The sequence below is a fragment of the Condylura cristata genome, unplaced genomic scaffold, assembly GCF_000260355.1.
Source record: "Condylura cristata isolate star-nosed mole 26May11 unplaced genomic scaffold, ConCri1.0 scaffold00008, whole genome shotgun sequence".
NCBI lineage: Eukaryota > Metazoa > Chordata > Mammalia > Eulipotyphla > Talpidae > Condylura > Condylura cristata.
The window spans coordinates 44,287,812-44,308,737 of NW_004567109.1; the positions used below are offsets into that span (position 1 = coordinate 44,287,812).

At 35.4% G+C, this 20,926-nt stretch overlaps 1 protein-coding gene across 1 annotated transcript in view; it reads right to left on the minus strand.

Annotated features, from left to right (window-relative positions):
* The window catches only part of ERICH3 (glutamate-rich 3), a 101,071-nt gene that overhangs the window by 20,063 nt on the left and 60,082 nt on the right, over positions 1-20,926 (minus strand). The window contains exons 9-11 of the mRNA XM_012722024.1: positions 19,843-20,029; positions 13,139-13,434; positions 5,417-5,653 (exon numbers count right to left, since the gene is read on the minus strand). Coding sequence (XP_012577478.1) covers positions 5,417-5,653; positions 13,139-13,434; positions 19,843-20,029 — 720 coding nt within the window. The remainder of the gene's footprint in view (positions 1-5,416; positions 5,654-13,138; positions 13,435-19,842; positions 20,030-20,926) is intronic.

The window sequence follows — 20,926 nt, forward strand, 5'->3', positions numbered from 1 at the left end:
CACCAAGGAGGGCCATTTTTTTTTTTTTTTAAAAGAAAGACACTGTGGCACACAATAGAACAAAGTATGTATCCATTAGGTATTGTTCACTCACTGGCTAGCTCTCTCAAACTGTTATACTCCACTGCAATCAGCAGCCATACTGTCTGTTTTTTGAGCCAAACATAAGTCTTGGCCTTAGATTTTGATCATTTCCCCATCCTCAGCATAAAGCATGGTGTTACAATAGTTTAATCATTTTCTCAATTCATGTGCTTATTTTAACTACTTTGTTTTTGGTCTACTAGCTTGACCCATACATACAACTTGATTTAAAAACAACAACTTGAATATGTAAATATGTTTAAAGTGTAGATCACCCCAATGACAGTCATATATCCAAACCTTATAGATGCAACACTCTTCTATCTTTCCTATTGCTTAGCTCAAGTGTTCACAGGAAAATCTGCTTAAATACTACTTCTATTTTACTTAAATTAGCTATGAATCATAAATTTACATATTTTGTTGCTTGTATGAGTAGTTCTACCTAAAAACTACTTATGAGTTCATTTTTTTTTAATTTTATACCAGATACTGTGGTTCAGTTAGTATTTTCATGTATAGTAACACCTAATTTGGCATATTCTTTATATTCATTAAAAATTATAGAATGAATGTATGCTTAATGAAAATAAAATAGAAATCATTTCATTCCAGCTCTGAAAAGTTTCTAATTATTTGTCTTAAAGGAGAGAAACATCAATATGTACAGGTAATACAGATATACCAGGAGGAAAAAAATGAAGAAAACCATAAATGTTCCTCTATAGAAACTTAAATTTTTCTTTCTAAACATTAAAATGAATATTTAAAATACTGAGGATATAATTGAATCACATGTCATGCTATGCTGCCTGAGTCTTTTACATTTATTTATTAATTTAGTCAAGCCAACATAGTTAACAAGATTTTATTGGATGTCTATGTAGTACCTTTGCTACAGACAAGGCATATTCAAAACTCTAGAGAAATAACCTCACAGAAAAGTAGTTTAAGTGAACTAAAAGATTCTGCCACATATAGGTACTCATCTGAAGTCATGACTTCTTACTTTAAAAACTGAAAAGTAGATATAGGTTGAGGGATTCTTGCCACTAAGAAAGATTAAAGTTTTATTAATCATGCAAAATCATATATATAGACTGTGTAAAGGCTGCCTACAATCTTCAACTAGTCCTAGCTTCACAGATTGAAGCTTCACAACGATATAATTTCAATGCAGAAAGAACAGTTTTCCTCATAGATTTTTCTTCAAGCCCACAGTCAAACTAAGAAATAAATAGTGAGTTCTTGAGGTTAATAAGTCAAGTAAACCATATTTCTGTGACCCTGGCACTTTAAGTCTACAAGACCTTCTTCAACAAACTGGAAAACAGCAAGAGTGAAATTATCATTCTTTAAAAAAAAAAAAAGATTTATTTACAAAATCCTGGAGTACAGGCCTGAGGTGCAGATGGGGATGAGAGAATTAACCAGAGAAAGAGTGGGGAGCAGAATAGGTGAAATGACTGAAATACACTGCTGAGGGGACAGTGGGCAAGAAAGGAGCAATCTGAGGTGCAATGTAGTTCAGCTCCCTGGCCAGGGATTGATCCCATGCTACAGTGGCTGGCAATGCTTGATAGTGCTAAGAATTAACCACTTGTGCCACCAGGAAGGCCCCAAAATATTATTTCTTATCAGAAAAAAAATTTGTCTCAATTTTAACATTATCTTCTTTACATTCAAGGACCAGATTCCTCTCCCCTCCCTTTCTTCCATCTCTCGCTCCTCTCTCATAAAAGTTACTTAGTCTTTACTTGCTACTCATAGGCACTATCATCCAGACTGCCCATAAAGTATAAAAATAGATTCTAGATACATGGCACTTTTCCCCTCAACCTTATAACATTCATCTAGGACAATATATTTTCAACTGGTGAATTAGCGCCTGGGGTTGCCAACACAAATGCAGAGACAAGAAAGCTGTCATCCTTTTTTAAATGATTGGGGAGTCTCACACATCATTCCTAAACCAGGGTCCTCTCTTAGTCAGCTTCCAGTCCACAGCACTCTATCACTCACTGGCTGCTCAGCTGAGCGTATTCATCAAGGCAGGCCCACGCAATTGTTAGCTGGCAGTTTAAATGGGGCCAACTTGTCACAAGAGTGACAGCCTGGGCAATTGTTTGCCCTCTGGGAACAGGTGCAAGCAGGTTCAAATGAAACACATCCAAATACTAACAGCAAGATTCTTAATCATGTCAATAAAAGGGATGTACTGGTGTCTGGGATTCAGTAGTCACAATATGCCTCTTACACTTTTGAAGATGAAGTGCTGTCGGGCTTTTCAACAGAGTGTTCCAAGGAATCTATCATGTTATTACCATTTTTAATACATGCTACCTGTTCACTGGATGAATTAATTCTGATACTTCACACACTAAAAGAATGTTTTTAATAATACCAGTTCAGGTTATCAAAATAGACATGGAAAATAAAAGAGCCTGAAGGTAAAAAAAGAAACAGTAGCAAGCAATAAGATTTAATTCCTGAATAATTGTAAAACTTCAATGTAAATTCAAGAATGCAAAAGCACTTCTAAAAAAGGGAAAGCTTAATAACATCATTATTGAACCAACAAAATAAAATACTTGGCCAATTTAATGTTTGACTTTTTAATTTTCCAACATTTGTAGGCTAGACTATACATTCTGATTATTTCATTACATATCTATTTAAAGCATCTGTAGTCTCTACATATTTTATTCAGCTAATTCTATGCATTTTTTCCAACAAAAATTCCAATAGCAATCATTTAGTATATAACTTGTAGTTACTAGATATATCCTGGCACTATCAAAAGCACTGTAGTATTTTAGGTGTTTTAACGGTCAAGTAATTGCTTACTGTGTACAGAGATTCTTTTAGGAAACCAGCTCTATCAGGGAAAACAAAGACAAATAACACTTTCTGGCTTTAGCAGCATAATTAATTTCTGTGTTATTTAACTTGTGTAGTTAATTTGAGGGTCAAATTTAATACTATTGAAACAATAAGCAAAAAATGAATCACCCGATGATAAGAGTTTCAAGAGATGAAGAACTCAGTAAGGATGTCATGGAGACTACAGGAAATGGGCATTGGGGTAGGGTGGGTAATGAACTGAAACTGAGCAAAAGCTCTGGGAGTTGATGGGTCGAAGGAAGATAAATAAATCTGGGTAAAAACTTTAATTGTCCATTTTTATTTTCTCTCTTTAAAAGTAAATTTATTTTTAATGAGAGGCCAAAGAATAGGATAAGATAGAGAGTTCAAGATAACTGCTTCTGAAATGTAGTTCCTTATTGGAGCAAAATCTTTATTGGGCAATTTGTTTTAATTTTAGATAAGTAGGTATTTTTTTTTTACTTAGCAGTATATTACATTGTTTGTCATAACCCAGGCTCTAAAGTTAGGCAATGTTTCCATTTTGGCTCCTCCAGTTTCTGGTTCAGTGAGTTAGTTAATCTCACTAATTTCCAAGTTATTTGAAAAATGGATATAAAAGGTACTGGTACCTGTTTTTTGAGTTTGTTTGATATAAATGATATAATTCCTGGAAAATATTTAGTACAGTACTAAAACAGAGTCTTAATAAAGAATACATATGGGATGTCTTTCCTAACATAGGATTCTAATTATTTATAGGCACGCATTATTCAGTGTTAAAGCTTACCAATTGCTGCCAGTTATTCATTAATTACAGGTCTAAATGATTAAAGCTTTCCCTCTAAGGAAGAGCCATGTACTGCCTACATAAAAAATTACCCTCTTCGAAAAAAAATATCTATTTGATCCTCAAAAAGCAACATGATTATCAGCATAATAAATTGTGTTTATCAGCATAATAATCAGTTGACTATATACTGAAAATATACTAAATCTTTATGTTATCAACAACCTTTTAACTCTCCATCATTATAGAAGAAATAAAAAATTGAATCATTTTTACTTTTGAGTCAACTTTATATGCAAAAACTTTCAATACTTTTGCAGGTTCAAGTAATGAAAGCCTCAGAAGACACCACCTTTCCATTGAGTTGTTTTCCTTTCTCTGTATCATCTATAAATATAAATTTCAACCTAATATTCACATTGAAGTTAAGAAAATAATGTATACATTAGGCATGTTTAGAAAAATAAAGCATTATTATGAAGAGAAGTTTTAGAAAAGGCCTTGCTTAGGTCTTAACAAAAAAATATTATAATGCCTCACCATTAATCTTGGATAGCTCTTTCAGCTATAATAGAAAATGACAACAAATCTTGCTTTCAATTTGACTGTTAACGCCTCTTTAATTTTTCACATAATGCTCCATGCTTCACTTTGTTAGGAAACACAGAGTTAAGTTTTTGGTTCAATTATCTTTTGCTCTAAAATACTTTCTGTGTTATATTTTTGTATACATGAGTGTGTGAAATTCTAGAATGTTTGCTTAAAAACATTTTTGAAAAGAACTCTCAACTAAATAATTCCTTTGTGATTGTAAGATTACTTAATTTACTCTTACATTATTTTACTAAGCTCCTAGAACTTAAAATTTTGAGATTTTATACAGGAAATTATTTTGGTGAAAGTGGAAAATGGGGAAAATTAACCACAATTCAAAGAACCATCATAATGTGACCTCATTTTCCAGTCAAAAGCAAACTAAAAAGACATCCACCTACTTAATATAAGGAAGGATTATTCGTGATAAATGCCTAGGTTTTACCAGGGAAGATCTTTGTGTTTCAGACAAACCATTTTAATGGCAAAACAGGTTTCCTATATGTGATCTTTAAAGAAGTCTTAAGACATGTGAAGAAAGTTTTTTTCTCTATATAGAATGTACAACTCTTTATTTTCCCCATTAACATTTAGAGAAATTTTTGGTTTGAAGATTATTAAGAGGCCACGTTTTCAAAAAAAAAAAAAAAAAACAGTTAATCTTTCCATGAAACTAATATGTCGGCATCCTGTGTTCAAGGTCAGTTTGTGTTTGTGTATAACAAACCTCAGATAAGAATCTTCAACTTTTCTTTTAATTGAGTAGGAGCTACTTTTCATTTTTTACAAGTTTACAAAATGATATATGTACCATTTTGGGTAAAAGGTAGGCATATCACTGTAAATTTGCCAAGCACCTTGTTGAAAAAAGTCTCATCAAAGTAAAGAAAGAGCAAGAATTAAGAAGTGACTTAATAATTTGGATCTCTATGGAAGACTGATTGAATGATAGTTTCTAGTAAGTGGACTTCTTGCTCCAAACATTCCCTTAAAAGAAGACTAGTTCATTAAATATAAGGCAAAGATAGACAACAAACATATTTGTAAACAGCCTATGTTGTATGACAAACTAAACAAACTTGCCTTGTTTATCCTCTTCCGATTCACTCACAGAGTATCCATCACCCTCATCCTTCACATTGTCATCCACATCTGGTGCCTTCTGTGATGAGGTTTCACTTTCCTTTTCAAGGTCTAAATTATCGCTTTCATCATCTGAGGGTGACTTTGACATTCCACTCATTTGATCATAAGCCTGCCCTTCTTCATTAGCTTTCTCATCTTGTTTCTCCTCATCTACTTCAAAATCTTCTTCATATTCTGAGAAAAGAAAATCTCCACTATGAGAATGAAAATAGAATCCCTGATACTTAACCCATTTCACTTTAATGAGAACTTTGACTCTGTTATTCTCTCTTCTCCAGTCTGTCTTTGCTTTTTTTTTTTCCCACACATCTAGATCTTTCTTACCTTCTTTTTCACACAATTAGTGAACACGGAAAACTAAGAGCAAATGATCAAAAATTGCAATCAGTTACATATACAAAAGCACAAAGAAATGAAGCTCCAAATGAGAAGCTTGAAACCTAATAAAAGTCCATTTAAAGTGGACATCATCATCTACAATAACCAAAATGGACAAGAGAAGAACTTGATAGAAAACAATAAATTAGAAATAAATTAAAAATGAAGAGAACAGGATTACAATAATGAAAGTTAATTTGGAGACCCAGTGAGGTCATCTTTCATATGAAGAATGTTCAAAATATTTGGATATCAAGTTAATGAATAGTGAAGTGGAAAAATTCAATTAATCAAGTCCAAAGGCCCTGAGAAGTAGCACAATGAATAGCACATTCTTTGAGAACCAAGTGGACATCAAGAAAAGAGATTATAAAGTATTTTATACCTAGGTCAGAACCAAAGTTATATGCATTATTCATACCTAAAATCAATGGAATTAATTACATTCTACGGATAAAATTCTTATAAAATAGAACATTCCTATCACAGCCACTAATTTGCTTCATTCCCTACAGAGGTGCAACAAATCTGTAGCAAAAAAAGAAAATTGTCACATCAGATAAACTCCAGCTGTCCCTTGCGGTTACAATTTTTCACCTTTCATATTTAATTGTTCCCCCTTTTCTACCACTAAAATCTAAAAATCTTGAAGTGACAACATGCCAAGGAGAGAGAGTAAAAATATTTCATGCAGAACCAATTAAGCAAATAAACAATTATCTTTAAAATAAAGATTATAGGGAAAGTAACGGTTGTATTTTGTATTTTTAGTTACTTTGGTTAATTACATGAGAGTTGTTCAACCTGAAACACAATGAAAGGAACTTAATTTAGAGATACCTGTCCTATGCATATGAAGAAAGCTCTACCAATGCAGAGAATGTGTGAGGGAGATATAAGAGGAAACATGAAATCAGGAACTGAAATTGTGTGCAGAATGAAAGGCACACAAAGAGAATCCATCACAACAATATTTTTCTGAAAGAAATTTAATATTAGGAACAACAAATGCAAATTATTTTCAGTAAAGCAAGATTAAAAAATAAGCAAGACGATGAATACTTTAGTATATATTGCATGACACAAATAGAGAATACTAATAAAAACAACAATTTCAGGTTAAGTATTAGGGTAGAGTTCCTCACTTGCCCCAGTTACCTGTCCATTAAGATGACTTTTTTGAAATCCTATGTAGAAAGGATAAACTGCAACATAAAAGACATTATACTAGCCATCAAGCCATCTACAACTTTTGTTCAAGAAGACAGGTACACAGAGATCCCATTCTCAAAATAGCTTTGGGGAGTTCAGCATAATGGCAGCAGAGTGAAGATGCTAGCCTGGCATCCTCCAAATATTTAAAACTGTATTTCAGTAAGAAACTGCCCAAATAGCTGACAGAAAACTAGATACCACAATACACACGAGGAGCAGCAGTCCAGTGAAATAGGATAGGGTAAACTTGAAGTGAAGTGTGTTCGTAGTGATACTGGGCAATACAACCTACAAGAGGAAGAGGTGACTGTTGATCTGAGACCCTATAGTTGTTTACTCAGACATTCACCAAAACTGGGGATGCCTGAGACTCCTACACAGGATATGTGAGCTGGCACCAGGGCAGAGGGGCTGGGGTGCAAAGTGAGGATTATTGGTTTGAGCCTGAGGCTTTCAGTGCAGAATCACTGGAAAGACACATTACCTGTGTCTCCTCACAAAAGAGGCAACTCCTCCCAGTCAAGCCTGGGATATGTAAAACACCTGCAATCCCTCCTTCCAGGGGTTTTTATTTGGGGGTGGTTAAAAAAAGGGAGACAATTAAATATGAAAGGTAAAAATCAAAACAACAAAGGAGTAAACTAGAGCACAAGCATCTATTAACAATAGGAATAAGTATCCAATTTAGAGCTCTATGCTGGAAAAGAGAACAATTTCCTAGCCTGTGTCCCCATATCAACTGCAACCCAGGCCAGAACTACACTTAGTGCTCAAAAGTAGTCTAGAATGGAGATGAGTATGAGAACATAAGCAACACCAAGATCAAAGAGCTGGCCTAGAAGAGGGGATCACCATGGATCTCCACCATACAACTCTGTTACCCACACCACAGTAGAAAGTGTGAATTCCTGACATTTACTGAAGGCTCACCATTGGTGTCCTGATACCATCATCCTTTTTCTTACCAGGTACTTCTTGCCAGTGTCAGTTCTCAGATACTTCAATAGATGCAAAGACAACAGTCTGAAAACCTACCCCAAGTCCAATGGATGAAAATTAAAAATGAGAAGACAGAAGAAAATAGCACGGGTATAGCAAAAATTCCCTGAGAGGTGTCAAATTTTAGCAGAACTGGGGGACATCAGTGAACTCCAAGTTAACAGTTTTAACAATGCTTATTAAGTGTGAAAAATTAACAAAGGATATAACACAGTAATACAATGAAGATAAAATAAATATGAGGAAGCTCTAGTTATAAATAATGGAGCTAAGAAACACAAACATGACAATGGAATTAAAAACTACAATTGAGGACCAAAACAGTAGACACATAGAAAAAATGGAGATAATTAATGAGCTCAAAAACAAAATAGTGAACACACAAATACAACAGTGTGAGAAAAAAAGGAATTTAAAAGTTAAGATCTAAAAGAACCGTTTGAGAAAACAAAGAGAAATAACATCCATATCATGGAGTTGTGAAAGAGGAGAGAAAGAAGGAGACATGAAAATTTACTTAAAGACATAATTGCTGAAAATCAGCTAAATCTGGGAAATGAACCATCCATTGTGACCCAAGAGGTGCATAGAGTTCCAAGCAAAATAATGCCACACAGACGCATACCAAGACACACTATAATAAAACTTTTGAAGTCAGTGACAGGGAGAGAAAATTAAAAACATAAGAAAAACAAGGGTAACATAAAGGTAATATCAATCAGACTTTCAACAAACTTTGCAGTAGAAACATTACAAGCATGAAATGAGTGGGATGAAATATGTAAATTACTTGAAAAAACTTCTAGTGCAGTACTGTTTACCCATTTTAATTAACATTCAATATGGGATGAAGAGAAAGCAACATCACTGAAGAGCAAAAACTTGAAAGGATTTATCAACACGAAGCTATTTCATTGTTGGTGAGAATGTAAACTGCAGCAACCATTATTGAAAGCAATCTGGATTTACCTTAAAGAACTAAAACTGGAAATACCATCATGATCCAGCAATCTCACCCTAGGGGATATATCTAAAGAACATGAAACCATCAACACATGTTCCACAGTATTTATGTCCACGAGCTAGGGCATGGAAGTAGCCTAAATATCCTACATCAGATGACTGGATGAAGACAATGTGGTAAATCTACACTAAGTTCTATGTAACCATAAAAAAAGGATGAAATGCAACCATTTTCAAAAAAAATGGAGAGTATTTGAGAAAATTATGTGTGGTAAAAAGCAAGTCAGAATGATGAAAATAATTATTGGACATTTACATAGCAGACAATTCAATAGGATACATTACTTTAAAAAAGCAAAAACAGTTGCCATTAATAATCACCATGAGGGGACTCTGAGGTTAAGGAGGAAGGGGGAGGGAAGACAAAGGGACAGAAAAACTCGTCATAAAATAAGATCAGCAGATAAAATTAGATTGTTAATACTTCTGGTACAACCAGATAGTCATCTAGAAAAATGTAAAATTAGGTATATATTACATTTACTTAAAAGTAGTTTTTATACACGCTACACAGTATTAGTTTTGACACTACTGGGTTCAATAACTGTGCATTTTTACACTGAACTCTTAATTATGTGAGACAGTATCCAATAAGCAGAATGGAATCAGAGAAGTTTGAAAGCCTATAGGCGATTATAGATTTCAGAAAAGGAGAAATCGAGGTTAGCCACAGAAAACACCCCTCAGAGGGCCCTCCCTGGTGGTGCAATGGATTGGAGTGCAGCACTGCTAAGCTAGTGCAGAAGCTTCAGCACGAGTTTGATCCCCTCTAGGAGAGTTGATCCACTTGGCACAGCAGAACTTTCCTGTCTCACCCACTGCCCCCCTGGACAGTGTACTTTGTCCATCTGCCTGTTGTGCTCCCCACTCTGTTTCTTGTGAGTTCTCTCACTGCCCCTGCATCTCTGGCTTGTATCCAGTTCTGTATGCATAAATAAATCTTTTTTTTTTTTAAATGCAGAAACATATCTAATGACTTACAAAGATTTGTTACTCTTCAGTGGAGATGAGTGAATTGAAATTCCATCAATCATATCACATAATGAGAGTTTTGGAATCAGAAAGCCATAGGCCCAAGTCTCACTCATAACATTTACTAGCTATGTAATCTTACATAATATAACATCTTTTAAGCTTCAGTTTCTTCATCCCAACATGGGCAGCAGTTGCCTCACACAGCTGTGGCAAGTATTGAAAGCAAGCATCCCTTAGTGCATGCTTAGTGCAATGCCAAGGGAAGATGCCTCATCAATAATAGGGATTAGAAGTAATAGTGATTGGCATTGGGAATGGAGGAAGTTGGTCATGAACAGCAGAAATCACACGCATTATATTCTCTAGTATTAGCAATACACTTTAATAGAAACACCTGATTAAAATCGAAGAAGTACAAGTTCCACTATTAGGACACAATTATAGTTATATTATTTCTGCAGAGCATAAAACCAAAAGAACATGTAATAAACCACAGAAACAGCCCCTATACCCTACTTGGCAAGAGCTTCTGTGTTTTCTCTCAAAAAAAGGAAATTCAAAGCTGCCCTAGCTTTGCTCTCCCGTCACTATTACCACATCTAAATATTAGCCTTCTGTTAACCACAAGCATGCTAGCCATGCTAAAGCCAAGGCCCATTCCCTATGTGTTAGCTCCTCATGTTTCATTGTGACTGAGTTGGTGGCATGCTTTCAAATTTTTTCATAATTTCTTCTGTTTCCCCATCTCATCTTCCTATTTCCAGAGGACTTAATTAATTTGTTGCTTATCATTGCTACTAATAAAGAAGTGAGCCAACAGGAGGTCAAGCATCAATCTAGTTACAAACCTCCGGAGTTGACCTCCATTCAAGCTCCCCCTGCCTTAGCAGTGAAATGGGCACTGAAAACCCATTAGGGAGCCAACACAGAAGAGAGTCCTGGGGGAAACTGTAGGGTAGACATAAACTATGTTGTTCATAGCACTGGCTGTTTTTTTTTTTTCCTCTTGCTACAGAAGAAAATGATTTAATAAGCCTACTCATCTCAAAAGTTAAAACACATGAAAACAAACCCCATTTGTTAACCTATTATTGTGGTTGCTATAGATATATTTATTTTTACTTCTCAGGCAAGAATAAAGATTAAAAAGGATCACAGAGAAGTAAACTGGGGCAAAGTATGCTGACTGAAATCTTTTTTAAGATAATCACATTATTTCAGCAATAAACAAAGACCAGTACTATGCAGTTCTGTAATTATTCTCTTGGCTTTCTGAAACTTAATTGAACAATAAGATGAGATCTAAGAAAGGACTATGGGTCTGCCCCTCTTCTGATGTCAGCCAACCACAGGTTATCCCAGCCCATGGCTATTGCTCCCACAATCCAGACACAGTTTCTGCGGTGTTAAAGGGACACTTAGACAGCTCTTCCTTATTCTTTGAACATATCACACACAACCAGGAAACATCATGGATAGTATGTACAAAAATAGAAGGTTGCACAGAGTTTGAAAGTCTGGGCTTTAGAGGACAACCATGAGCATTAACAGATAGCAGAATATGCCACCCCAAAATATGCTGACATAAGGATTATTTTGAGCTGAAGACAATTGAGAAGAAATAGAAATAAAAACATACTTTGCCTTCATTCCCACCTCCCCATTCACCTAAAAGTAAAATATAAATTTGCAAAGTGTCCTCCTTTCCTCTCTACCAGGAAGGTCAAAAGCTAATCACAGAAGACAATTCTGGACTCTTATCAGTCTAGAGAAGGCACCAGAGAAACTGACATAACAAACCTCACTAAAAATTATTATCTACAATCAGTTCCCTGATATATTTACCTTCCCACAATTTGCTGCCCCCAAGCCCTCTGCCTTTGTCTTGTCAATTGTCTAAAAATGTATTGTTATTTCGTTAAAAGATGCTATGTAAGCCCAAATTTTAACCACCCTGTCAAGTTTCTGATCACTAGTCATCTCAGTGTATTGTGATCTACATGTGTGTTTGATTTTCTCTTGTTAGTCTCTTTTGTCAGTCAAATTTACAGGGGTCAAGTCCTTTGAACCTAAGAGGACTGAGGAAAATATTGCTTCCTGCCCTACAGTATAAATCCTAGTCCCAACATTTTTCTCTGTTCATCTAAGTCTCCATTTCCCAACCTGTAAAATAGAGTGGGTAATAACATCTACCAGATCAAATGGTAGGGATAAAATTACACAGTGTGTGGAAAGTATCTCACCTAGGGCTCAGTGTCTGGCACGTTTATTACTGTTATTATTATTACTGTTTATCTGAATGTGGCCGTGTGTGCGTGCGTGCGTGTGTGTGTGTGTGTGTGTAGGGGGAGAGAGAGAGGACAAGAAAGAGAAGAAAGTTATAGAGGGAAAGGAAAAGAAAGGGGAAAAGAAAAAAAGAAAGGCTGACGAATATGGTCTAGGACCCCAAGAAATTTATCACCATATTATCATATCAGTTGTGCCTACCCAAATGCCAAAGCAAGGGTATTTAAATGCTAACAGAATATATATTTGTTGAAAACTGTCTCTGCAGAAGTCAGTGAGCCTCTCTCACACACACATATAAGCCCCCTTCCCTGGCTCCTTCACGGCACCTTCAACTTCTCTGGAGTCAGAACTGCCTTCCTCTAACTTGAAAGACATGGGAGACACAGGACTCCATACAAAACCATGGAAGAAGTCAGGTGTTTCTCATCTCCCACAATAGCCTAAAGAGATAACAGGAAGGGGGACAGAGAGGGATCAGAAGGAGGGAGGAGTGTGGGGGGCTATGACGATGACAGGTGGTAGAGAGTGGAAGTAAACATCATAATAAAATGAACAATAATGTAATAAATTTATAAAAAATGTAGACTTGCAAGCAATTAACCTTTTTTTTTTTATTAAGAGTTGCATGCAACTAATAGTGAGTGCTCACTAAATAGGAAATAAATTATATTTTATCAAAACAAACTAGAAAAGATATAATATAGTGACAACCTTTAATGGATATTTTTGCACATTTTAATGACCAATGCAATAATAAAAGATCCTTGCATTACCCCTTACCGTATTTAAATATATTGTCCTGGTCATATTCCCAAGCATCTTGTACTGATTTTACTTTGCGTTCTAGTTCTTCCACAGCAGTTCTCACTTCTTTGATGCCTGTTGTTTCTTCTTGAGCTGAAAAAAGAGATAAAGCGGAGATTTTGTTCCTCTCAATGTCATTCCTTCTTGGTATCAAGTACTCTCTATCCTTCCTCAGTTTCCCATCACTCTTCTTCAGTTCCTCTCTTCTCTCGATACTTTTATCTTTCCTAGGTTTTGTTGGTTTTTTGTCGAGGCCCATTGCAATAATGCACCTGTGAAAAAGAATAACACAAATTGTTAGTACTCTTTATGTACAGAGCATTGGAACATCTCAGCATTTCACATCACTTAACTCTTATTCCAGTAAGAAATGTTATAAGAAATATTTTTAGAACACTATGGACATTAATCAAAATCAACTATTCTCTTTTTAATACTAAAATCTTATAAACACTAGACATTTTCAATAATTTTACCCACAATAACAGTGAGGAAAAGAAAATAAGAACTATAGCATCAAACTAAATTTATGACTTAAAGCATATTTGGGGCCTTATCAAAGAGTTGAATATATGTAATTCCAATTGTTAAATGAGAATTCTGTGATAAAAGAACCTTCAGGTTTATAAACAGAGGGAAGTGGAGATAAAAATAATCGAAAGGAGAATTATGCCATTCAGTTTTTGGTAATTTATTTTTCTAACACAACAACAAAAGACTTGCATATAAGTTTGGCTCCAAATAAATATGATTGATCTTTAAAGAAACATATACAGTCAAAAGCTGTTGTGCCCTTTAAATTATCACCTCAGGAGCCTGAATGCTTATTTTATAAAAATGCCATTATTGCTTTTAGAATGGCCTTTAGAAACCCATACCACAGTCTTTTGATGATTTTTGCTGGCAATAAACTTCTATTTTTGTGAAGATGGCATAATTTCTAGAGGTCATAATGTCATTCAAGGTCAAACCTAGTGAGCCACCCAGATGATCAGGCAATGTTTGAGGAATTAAAACATTTTTAATCAACTATGACAAAAATAACTGAATAAATACTTCTGTAGCTCTTTTCTACTTGTCAAATATTAAAATCAGAATTCTAATAATAATACTAACAACTATAATGATACCGACAACTACAATGATGATTATAATTAAAATACTGGCACTTCTGTTTCAAACTCTTTTCCAGGTACTTTTACATTATCTTACAGGGTTCATTTGCCACAGGTCACTAAGTTAAGAACAATCATCATCACTTTACAAATGAGGAAACTGAGTCTTATGGGACTCCTTGATTCACCCTCGCTCAATTGCAGGTTAGCAATGAAGCTGGATTCTAGCTTAGAGTTGTTACACTCTGTTCCCTCGCACTGAAGTACAGCTAGGTAGGAGATTACAGGTGTCTCTCAGATGATTATGTATACAGATAAATGTCACAATGCTGTATTTACCACCAGCAGAAGTATTTACATTCTCCACCAAAAACTAACTCAGTCTGGAAATGTTTTCACCAAGATCTTGAGATAATTCATGATCTGCAAAAGGTGACTGTCAGTAACAGTCCTCACACCCTCCTCTTCGAGAACTACTGTTCTCCTCTCCATGTTACATGTCTAAGAGGGAACTGAGTCACTCCAAGTGGGTAAGTGAAAAGAGATCTGAATACAGTCAAGGCTTTATCAGTCCAGGAAGAACAGAAATAATATGTAAAATTTTAAAATTGTCTCAACGTGAATCATATCCAATTCTAATTTCTTCAACTAATGGTTAAATTTCAGCCCCAGTCAAGAAATAGTATAAGAATTTATCTTAATTCTCCCAACAATAGGAGACTAGCATTATTTCTTATCTTTCAATACATCCCCATAAAATAAAGCTAAAAGGATTTGCACTTAAATATCAGGCAATAACAGAATGAGATAGGAAGAGTATATTTACCTCACCTATACTAAGCATGATAACTATTTGACTGTAATGACTGCTTTCCTTGAAATAATAAAGGTGCCACACATCTTCACAGAATATGGTGACTAGCATCGCCTTCTGTTCAAGCTGTCCATGCCTTATCAATGACAACACCAACTCCATGGATTTGGAACCTCTGATGTGCGCTGCATTTGGTTTATGTTGTGACTATGAAGAAACTTTGCTCACTCCCTACTGCATGCACAGACTTTTTATTGCCCATCTGCTTAAGGGAATTGGACAAACAAAGTATGTAACATCTGTGCTCTTCTCGTTACTGACTACCTATTTGACTTCTGAGTATAATTTGAAGTATTGATTCTGATTACTAGAGCTCAAAGCAGTCTGCCTCCTAGGTAATTCTTCTTCCTGTGTTTTCCTTTAGCAGCTGAAAATAACCCTTATGTCTCCAAACAATTGCGATGATTGAGGGTGAGTACAATTGTGAAGTGTCCTTATTTTGGAAGTGACCAGTACTCAGCTTTTCTTGTTTTATGAGGAACTTAAACAGGTACTTCCTAATTATTCTAGAAATACAATTCCCTATTGTTTCATTTTTCTCGTACCCTCTTTGCCATAATAAAAGTTTCAGAAACCAGTATTTCTTTTATACAAATTATTTCATATAAGACAAATTGCAGCCTTTAAAATAGTAAAAATATTATTTTTTAAAGATTTATTTATTTCTGCATACAGAACTGGGGTACAGGCCAGAGGTGCAGGGGCAGTGAGAGGATTCACCAGACACAGTGGGGAGCAGAACAGGCAGATTGTTAAAGTACACTGCTGAGGGGATCAGCGGGTGGATCAGAAGAGGTCTGCCTCTCCATGTGATCACCTCCCAGGCGGGGATTTAACTCATGCAGAAGTAGCGTTAGCTTCTTAGTGCTGTTCTTTAACCCGCTCTACCACCAGGAAGGGCAGAAAATAGTTAAAAATGCTATTATAGAGGTGACAGCTAAAGAAGTGAAGGTTTTCACTACAGACAACACTGTAAGAGATATCAACATCTTTGAGGTTCTTAACTCTCACTGGGTTCTGGAATGTTGGCACTGCTGAAATAACCAGTGTTGTCTCAAGAGGAATTGAGTCAAGCAAGCTAGACCCTAGCATTCATCCACCCAGGCCAGCCCCAGATAAGCCAGTTTGCTTGATTTTTGCCTAATCTGCAGCAGGGAGATAACAGAGGACACTACACTGTCCTACTTTGGACATTCACAGATGGATATTTGAAGAAATGACTATTAAACTAGCAAGCTAATATCTTATAAAAACTATGCATTTCAGTTGAATGTAATAGGCCTTACTCTTTAAAATCACAACCATTTTGTTACTATTATCTGTATAAGTCAAAGGAAGAAGCTAGAGGGGATTGAGTAAAATTATATTAAGACTTGCACAGAGACTAGCAAGTATTGAATAGGAGATTAAATGTCACGAACCAGATATTGATAATGATTTATAAAACCAACATAGGAAATGTTTAGTACTAAATGTTTAGAGCTTGAATTTATATAGCAACTCTCAAAGAACACATGTTTGTGCACAGATGACTACAGACATGCTCATTAACTTTCCTTGAAGTTATACATAAACTCATTAGTTGACTCTGAGTTGAAACAGGAAAGCAGTGTCAGGTGGATCCTGTAACAAACCAGGTTCTCTACTACCTTGCTCTATGTCATTCACCCTCCCACTCGGTGGATAACTCTTTCATTCCTCTTTTCTTTCCTAAAGCCTCCAAATCCTTCTCCCTCATGCTAAACAAGGATAATAAGTCCATGTTTGAATGAAAACAAGAAAGAAAGAAAGAAAGAACAGAGAACTTCCAGTTAGTCTCAATGCATCACCTACTCACCTCTCTCTACCCTATGTACCTTCTCTTCTGATGTTACACAAGCAAGTTGCTCCTTCTACTTGAGCTCTAGAGTCCATCTCTTCTAGCTTCCTCAAGCACTTTGACTTAGAAATTCTCTCTATATGTCATGCTTGATCAATTTCCTGCTATCAATCCTCTCTTCTAGCATATAACCACATTATATGTAGCTGCCAACTTTAAAAAAATAAAAAACCCTTTTGACTCTTTGGCTATACTTCTCAATTTCCATCCTTTATAGCAAAAGTCTTTAAAAATAATTAATCATATTCTTTGGTCTTAGTTTTTCTTCAATCATTTCTTAAATCCATACCAATCAAGTTGCATCCAAGATCACCAATAACCAACATTGCCAAATCACTGCTTGATCTTCAGTGTTTATTTTACTTCATCCAGCACATTCGACTCAGTTGATAATGTCCTTATTTTTCAAATGTTTTGTTCATTTATAGGACATCACTCTCTGGTTCTTTCTAAATACTGGCTTTCTTTAATGGGTATTTTGCTGGTTTCTCTTTATCTCCCTCATTTATGAACTGGAGTGACCTGGAACTCACTACTCCTGCATCTTCTCTATCTGCATTCAATTCTTAAATAATCTCATTTAACCTATGACTTTTAATATGATCTCTATAGAAATTCTTCTCAAATTTATACCTCTAGTCTGGGACTCTCAACAGACCACATATTATTTTCAATAATCTACTCAACATTTTTTTTTTGCACATCTCTCAGATGTTTCAAACATTACTATACCCAAAATCAAAACCCCTTCAGCCCATTCCCAAACCTGTTTCTTAGAGTATTTCCTATTTTGCACCTGCTAACTACACATCTTTCCCTTTGTACAGACCAAAAACTTGGTAATCTTCTTTGACTTTGCTCTTTATTTCATGCCCTGTATCCTATAAACATCAACTTCAAAATAAATCTACAACCCACTCACCTCAAACTATTTCTACCATTCTTTCTTCTCTACATACTTTCCACATTCCCTTATGTAGGGGAACAAGAATCTACTACCACAAAATAAGGATTTTTGCCATGTCTTCTTGTGAAAAGGTTGATTTAATGGAAAGAGGCTCTGAAGACCGTGTAATAGTTGCTTTTGAAAAGACATTAACATACAAGCCTCTCTTTTTAATTTTCTTAGCTTTTATCTCTTAAATATTTTTTCACATCAATTCATTTTGTACATTTTTTCATCTAAGTTGTAATCCCCATGGACTTCTCACCACTTCACCCATGTGCCATCACCATAGTCCTGAGTGCTCTTCCCGCCCCAGTTTTGATCCTATTCCCTTCTCCGCCCTCATAGAATGTCTCTGGTTTAACATACAAACCTCTGTATAAGGGCCTCTCCCTCATTACAGAGAAGACCTAGTCTCCTTATCTCTTTTCCATAGAGACGGCAGAACTTAAATTTGTGTATCTTTGTTTACTGTGCCTTTCTTGGTTAACTCTGTCCTCCTCTTGTCTTCCCTCCCCTGTCAACCTCTCTTGTGCTAGTTAAGCTATTTAAGATGGTGTCTGACACCAAGTGATGAGTTGGACATGTTGGGTCTCTCCCACGTGTGCAAGGAGGTATACACATACTATTATTAAATTTCCTTTTTACATTGTCTTATCAATTTGTCTGATGCTTGATTATTTGCTAACCTAGGGGGGAAAAGAAGTATAGGATGATTTCTTTTGTGTCCCAACACTCCACCATCCCTAGCTTATTTTTCCCATAGGAGCTATTGTTAAATGATGACAGGTGATTACTCAAAACTTACTTTATAGGCTTCCCATCTTTTTCAGGATAAAAGTCAAGGCACTAAATCAAGTTCCTAAGGCAATGAACTTAGGGATCTGCGTGACTAGGTTCCACTATCTCTATGAATGGTTCCCTTCCTTACATTTGCTCTTAGCACATGAGAACCCCACAAGCAGCCTCATGCTTCATGCCCATTGTATAAGCTTTTCCACTACTGAAAAACTGTAGAGGAGCATTTTTTCCTGTTTTCTTCTCAAAAGACAGTTCATCAAAGAGGCCTTTCCTAACCATCCTACATAGCACTATCCTCTGACCTTTGACCCCATAACTCCCCACATCCCCCTTACCCAGTTTATAGTCATCATGCCTATTATCACCTGACATATGTTAATTGGTTTATAGTTATATTATTTGACCTTCTCCATTAGAATGGGTTCCACAGGGAAAGGTACTTTGATTGAATCATTCCTGTATTCTAGCTTGCATACAGTCAATTCTCCATGGGAATTTTTGGGAAAAAAATTAAAATGGCCTGCAAGCAAGTTTCCTGATTTCAAATGTTCAGTATGAAAGCTAATAAACAACAATCAAACTGCCTCTCTGCCATGTATTTTGTTATGTTTGAGATTGCAAGTAGGAGACATGGGAATAATGTTTGGGTACACCACAATCTAGGCACATTTTTAATATGCACAATCTATAATATCCAGTCATATGCTGGCATACATTTTGGGGCTCAGCATAAAGTCATTTGCTAAGAGAAATGAGACTTCGAAATCCCTTTTGCCTTCTCTACAAAATCATAACTTAAAGCATTATAAGGAAAGGGAGAAAAAGAAAGAGGAATAGAATTTGAAACAGTACCATTTTTATCCCCATTATAACACATCTGAAAATCTAATTTATAGCTGATAATTTCAAATAAAATATAGAATTGTAATAACCTTTGGCTTAGATAGTCTAGCATCATCTACACTGACAACTTTCTTAACAAATTGTGCAGAGACATGCATCAGTAAAATCATAAGAAGAAAATAGTAAAATGTGTCCTCTACCAAAGGACATTGGTTTTCATACTTGTAGCAAGGAGATGATCTCTCGACACACACAAACCCAAAGTAGCCTCTTTTGCCTCCTAGTCTGGAACCTTTTCGATGCTTATATTCACAGCAGGAACTTAACCTGTTCACCTGTATCCCATTCAGGAAAAAGGTGAGACTGAAGGGGAAACCATGGTGCCTTTTGGAAATAAACTGAAAGGTCTCTGAAATTAAAATGGAAATGCATTAGTGAAAGCAATGAACTTCGAACTAGTATGTTCAAAATGACACTTTCTCTATTAGGTAAGTACAATGTTATGGTCTGGTTCACATTTTTAACTTGAGGACAATTTTTTTTCATCATAAAAATATAATCTAATTTTTTAATAAGAAATACTCCAAGTTTTTATAAAACAGATTTAAAAGAAAGTAATAATGATTAACATTATATGAACACTTACCATGATGAAACATTATGCCTGCTTATCTTGGGTGTTATTTTACCACCACAACACAAAATGGGAATATTATTATTGCTAGTTTCTAGATGTAGAAACTAAGGCTTAAAGCAGTTTAGTAATTTACCGAAAATCATCCAGTAGATGGGAGAGCTGGTGTTTGAATCCAAATAACTCTGATGAGTCCATGCCTCTATGCTAACTATGCTATTTTAGCTACTGATAAAGAAATATTAACGGTAATATAAACTGTGAACTCAGTTACATTTTTAAGTATTTTTTTCTTAGCTGTGAATTGTAACATCCTAATGCATATATGGATGAAGCAGAACCGTTTCATTTCCAATCCATTTTTGATTCTGCCTGGATTTGAGAGCCTTTACCCACCCTAAAGTACTACGAATAAATTAAGAACCATTTCTTGGAAATAATAGTTTTCAGTCATTCAAATATTTATGCTGATGTTTGAAAAAGGCTCACCTTAGAAATACAAACCCTAAATCTGAGCATCCTATTTTTACAGAGTAACTCAGAAACCTGCTTCTCTTGACATTTCTGACAATACATCTACATCTTCTGTTTCTACCAATAATAGAGGTGATAATGTTACCTCTCTACTAAGTACATATTAGTCACTATTGAACTTTTTACATAGTTTTAAAA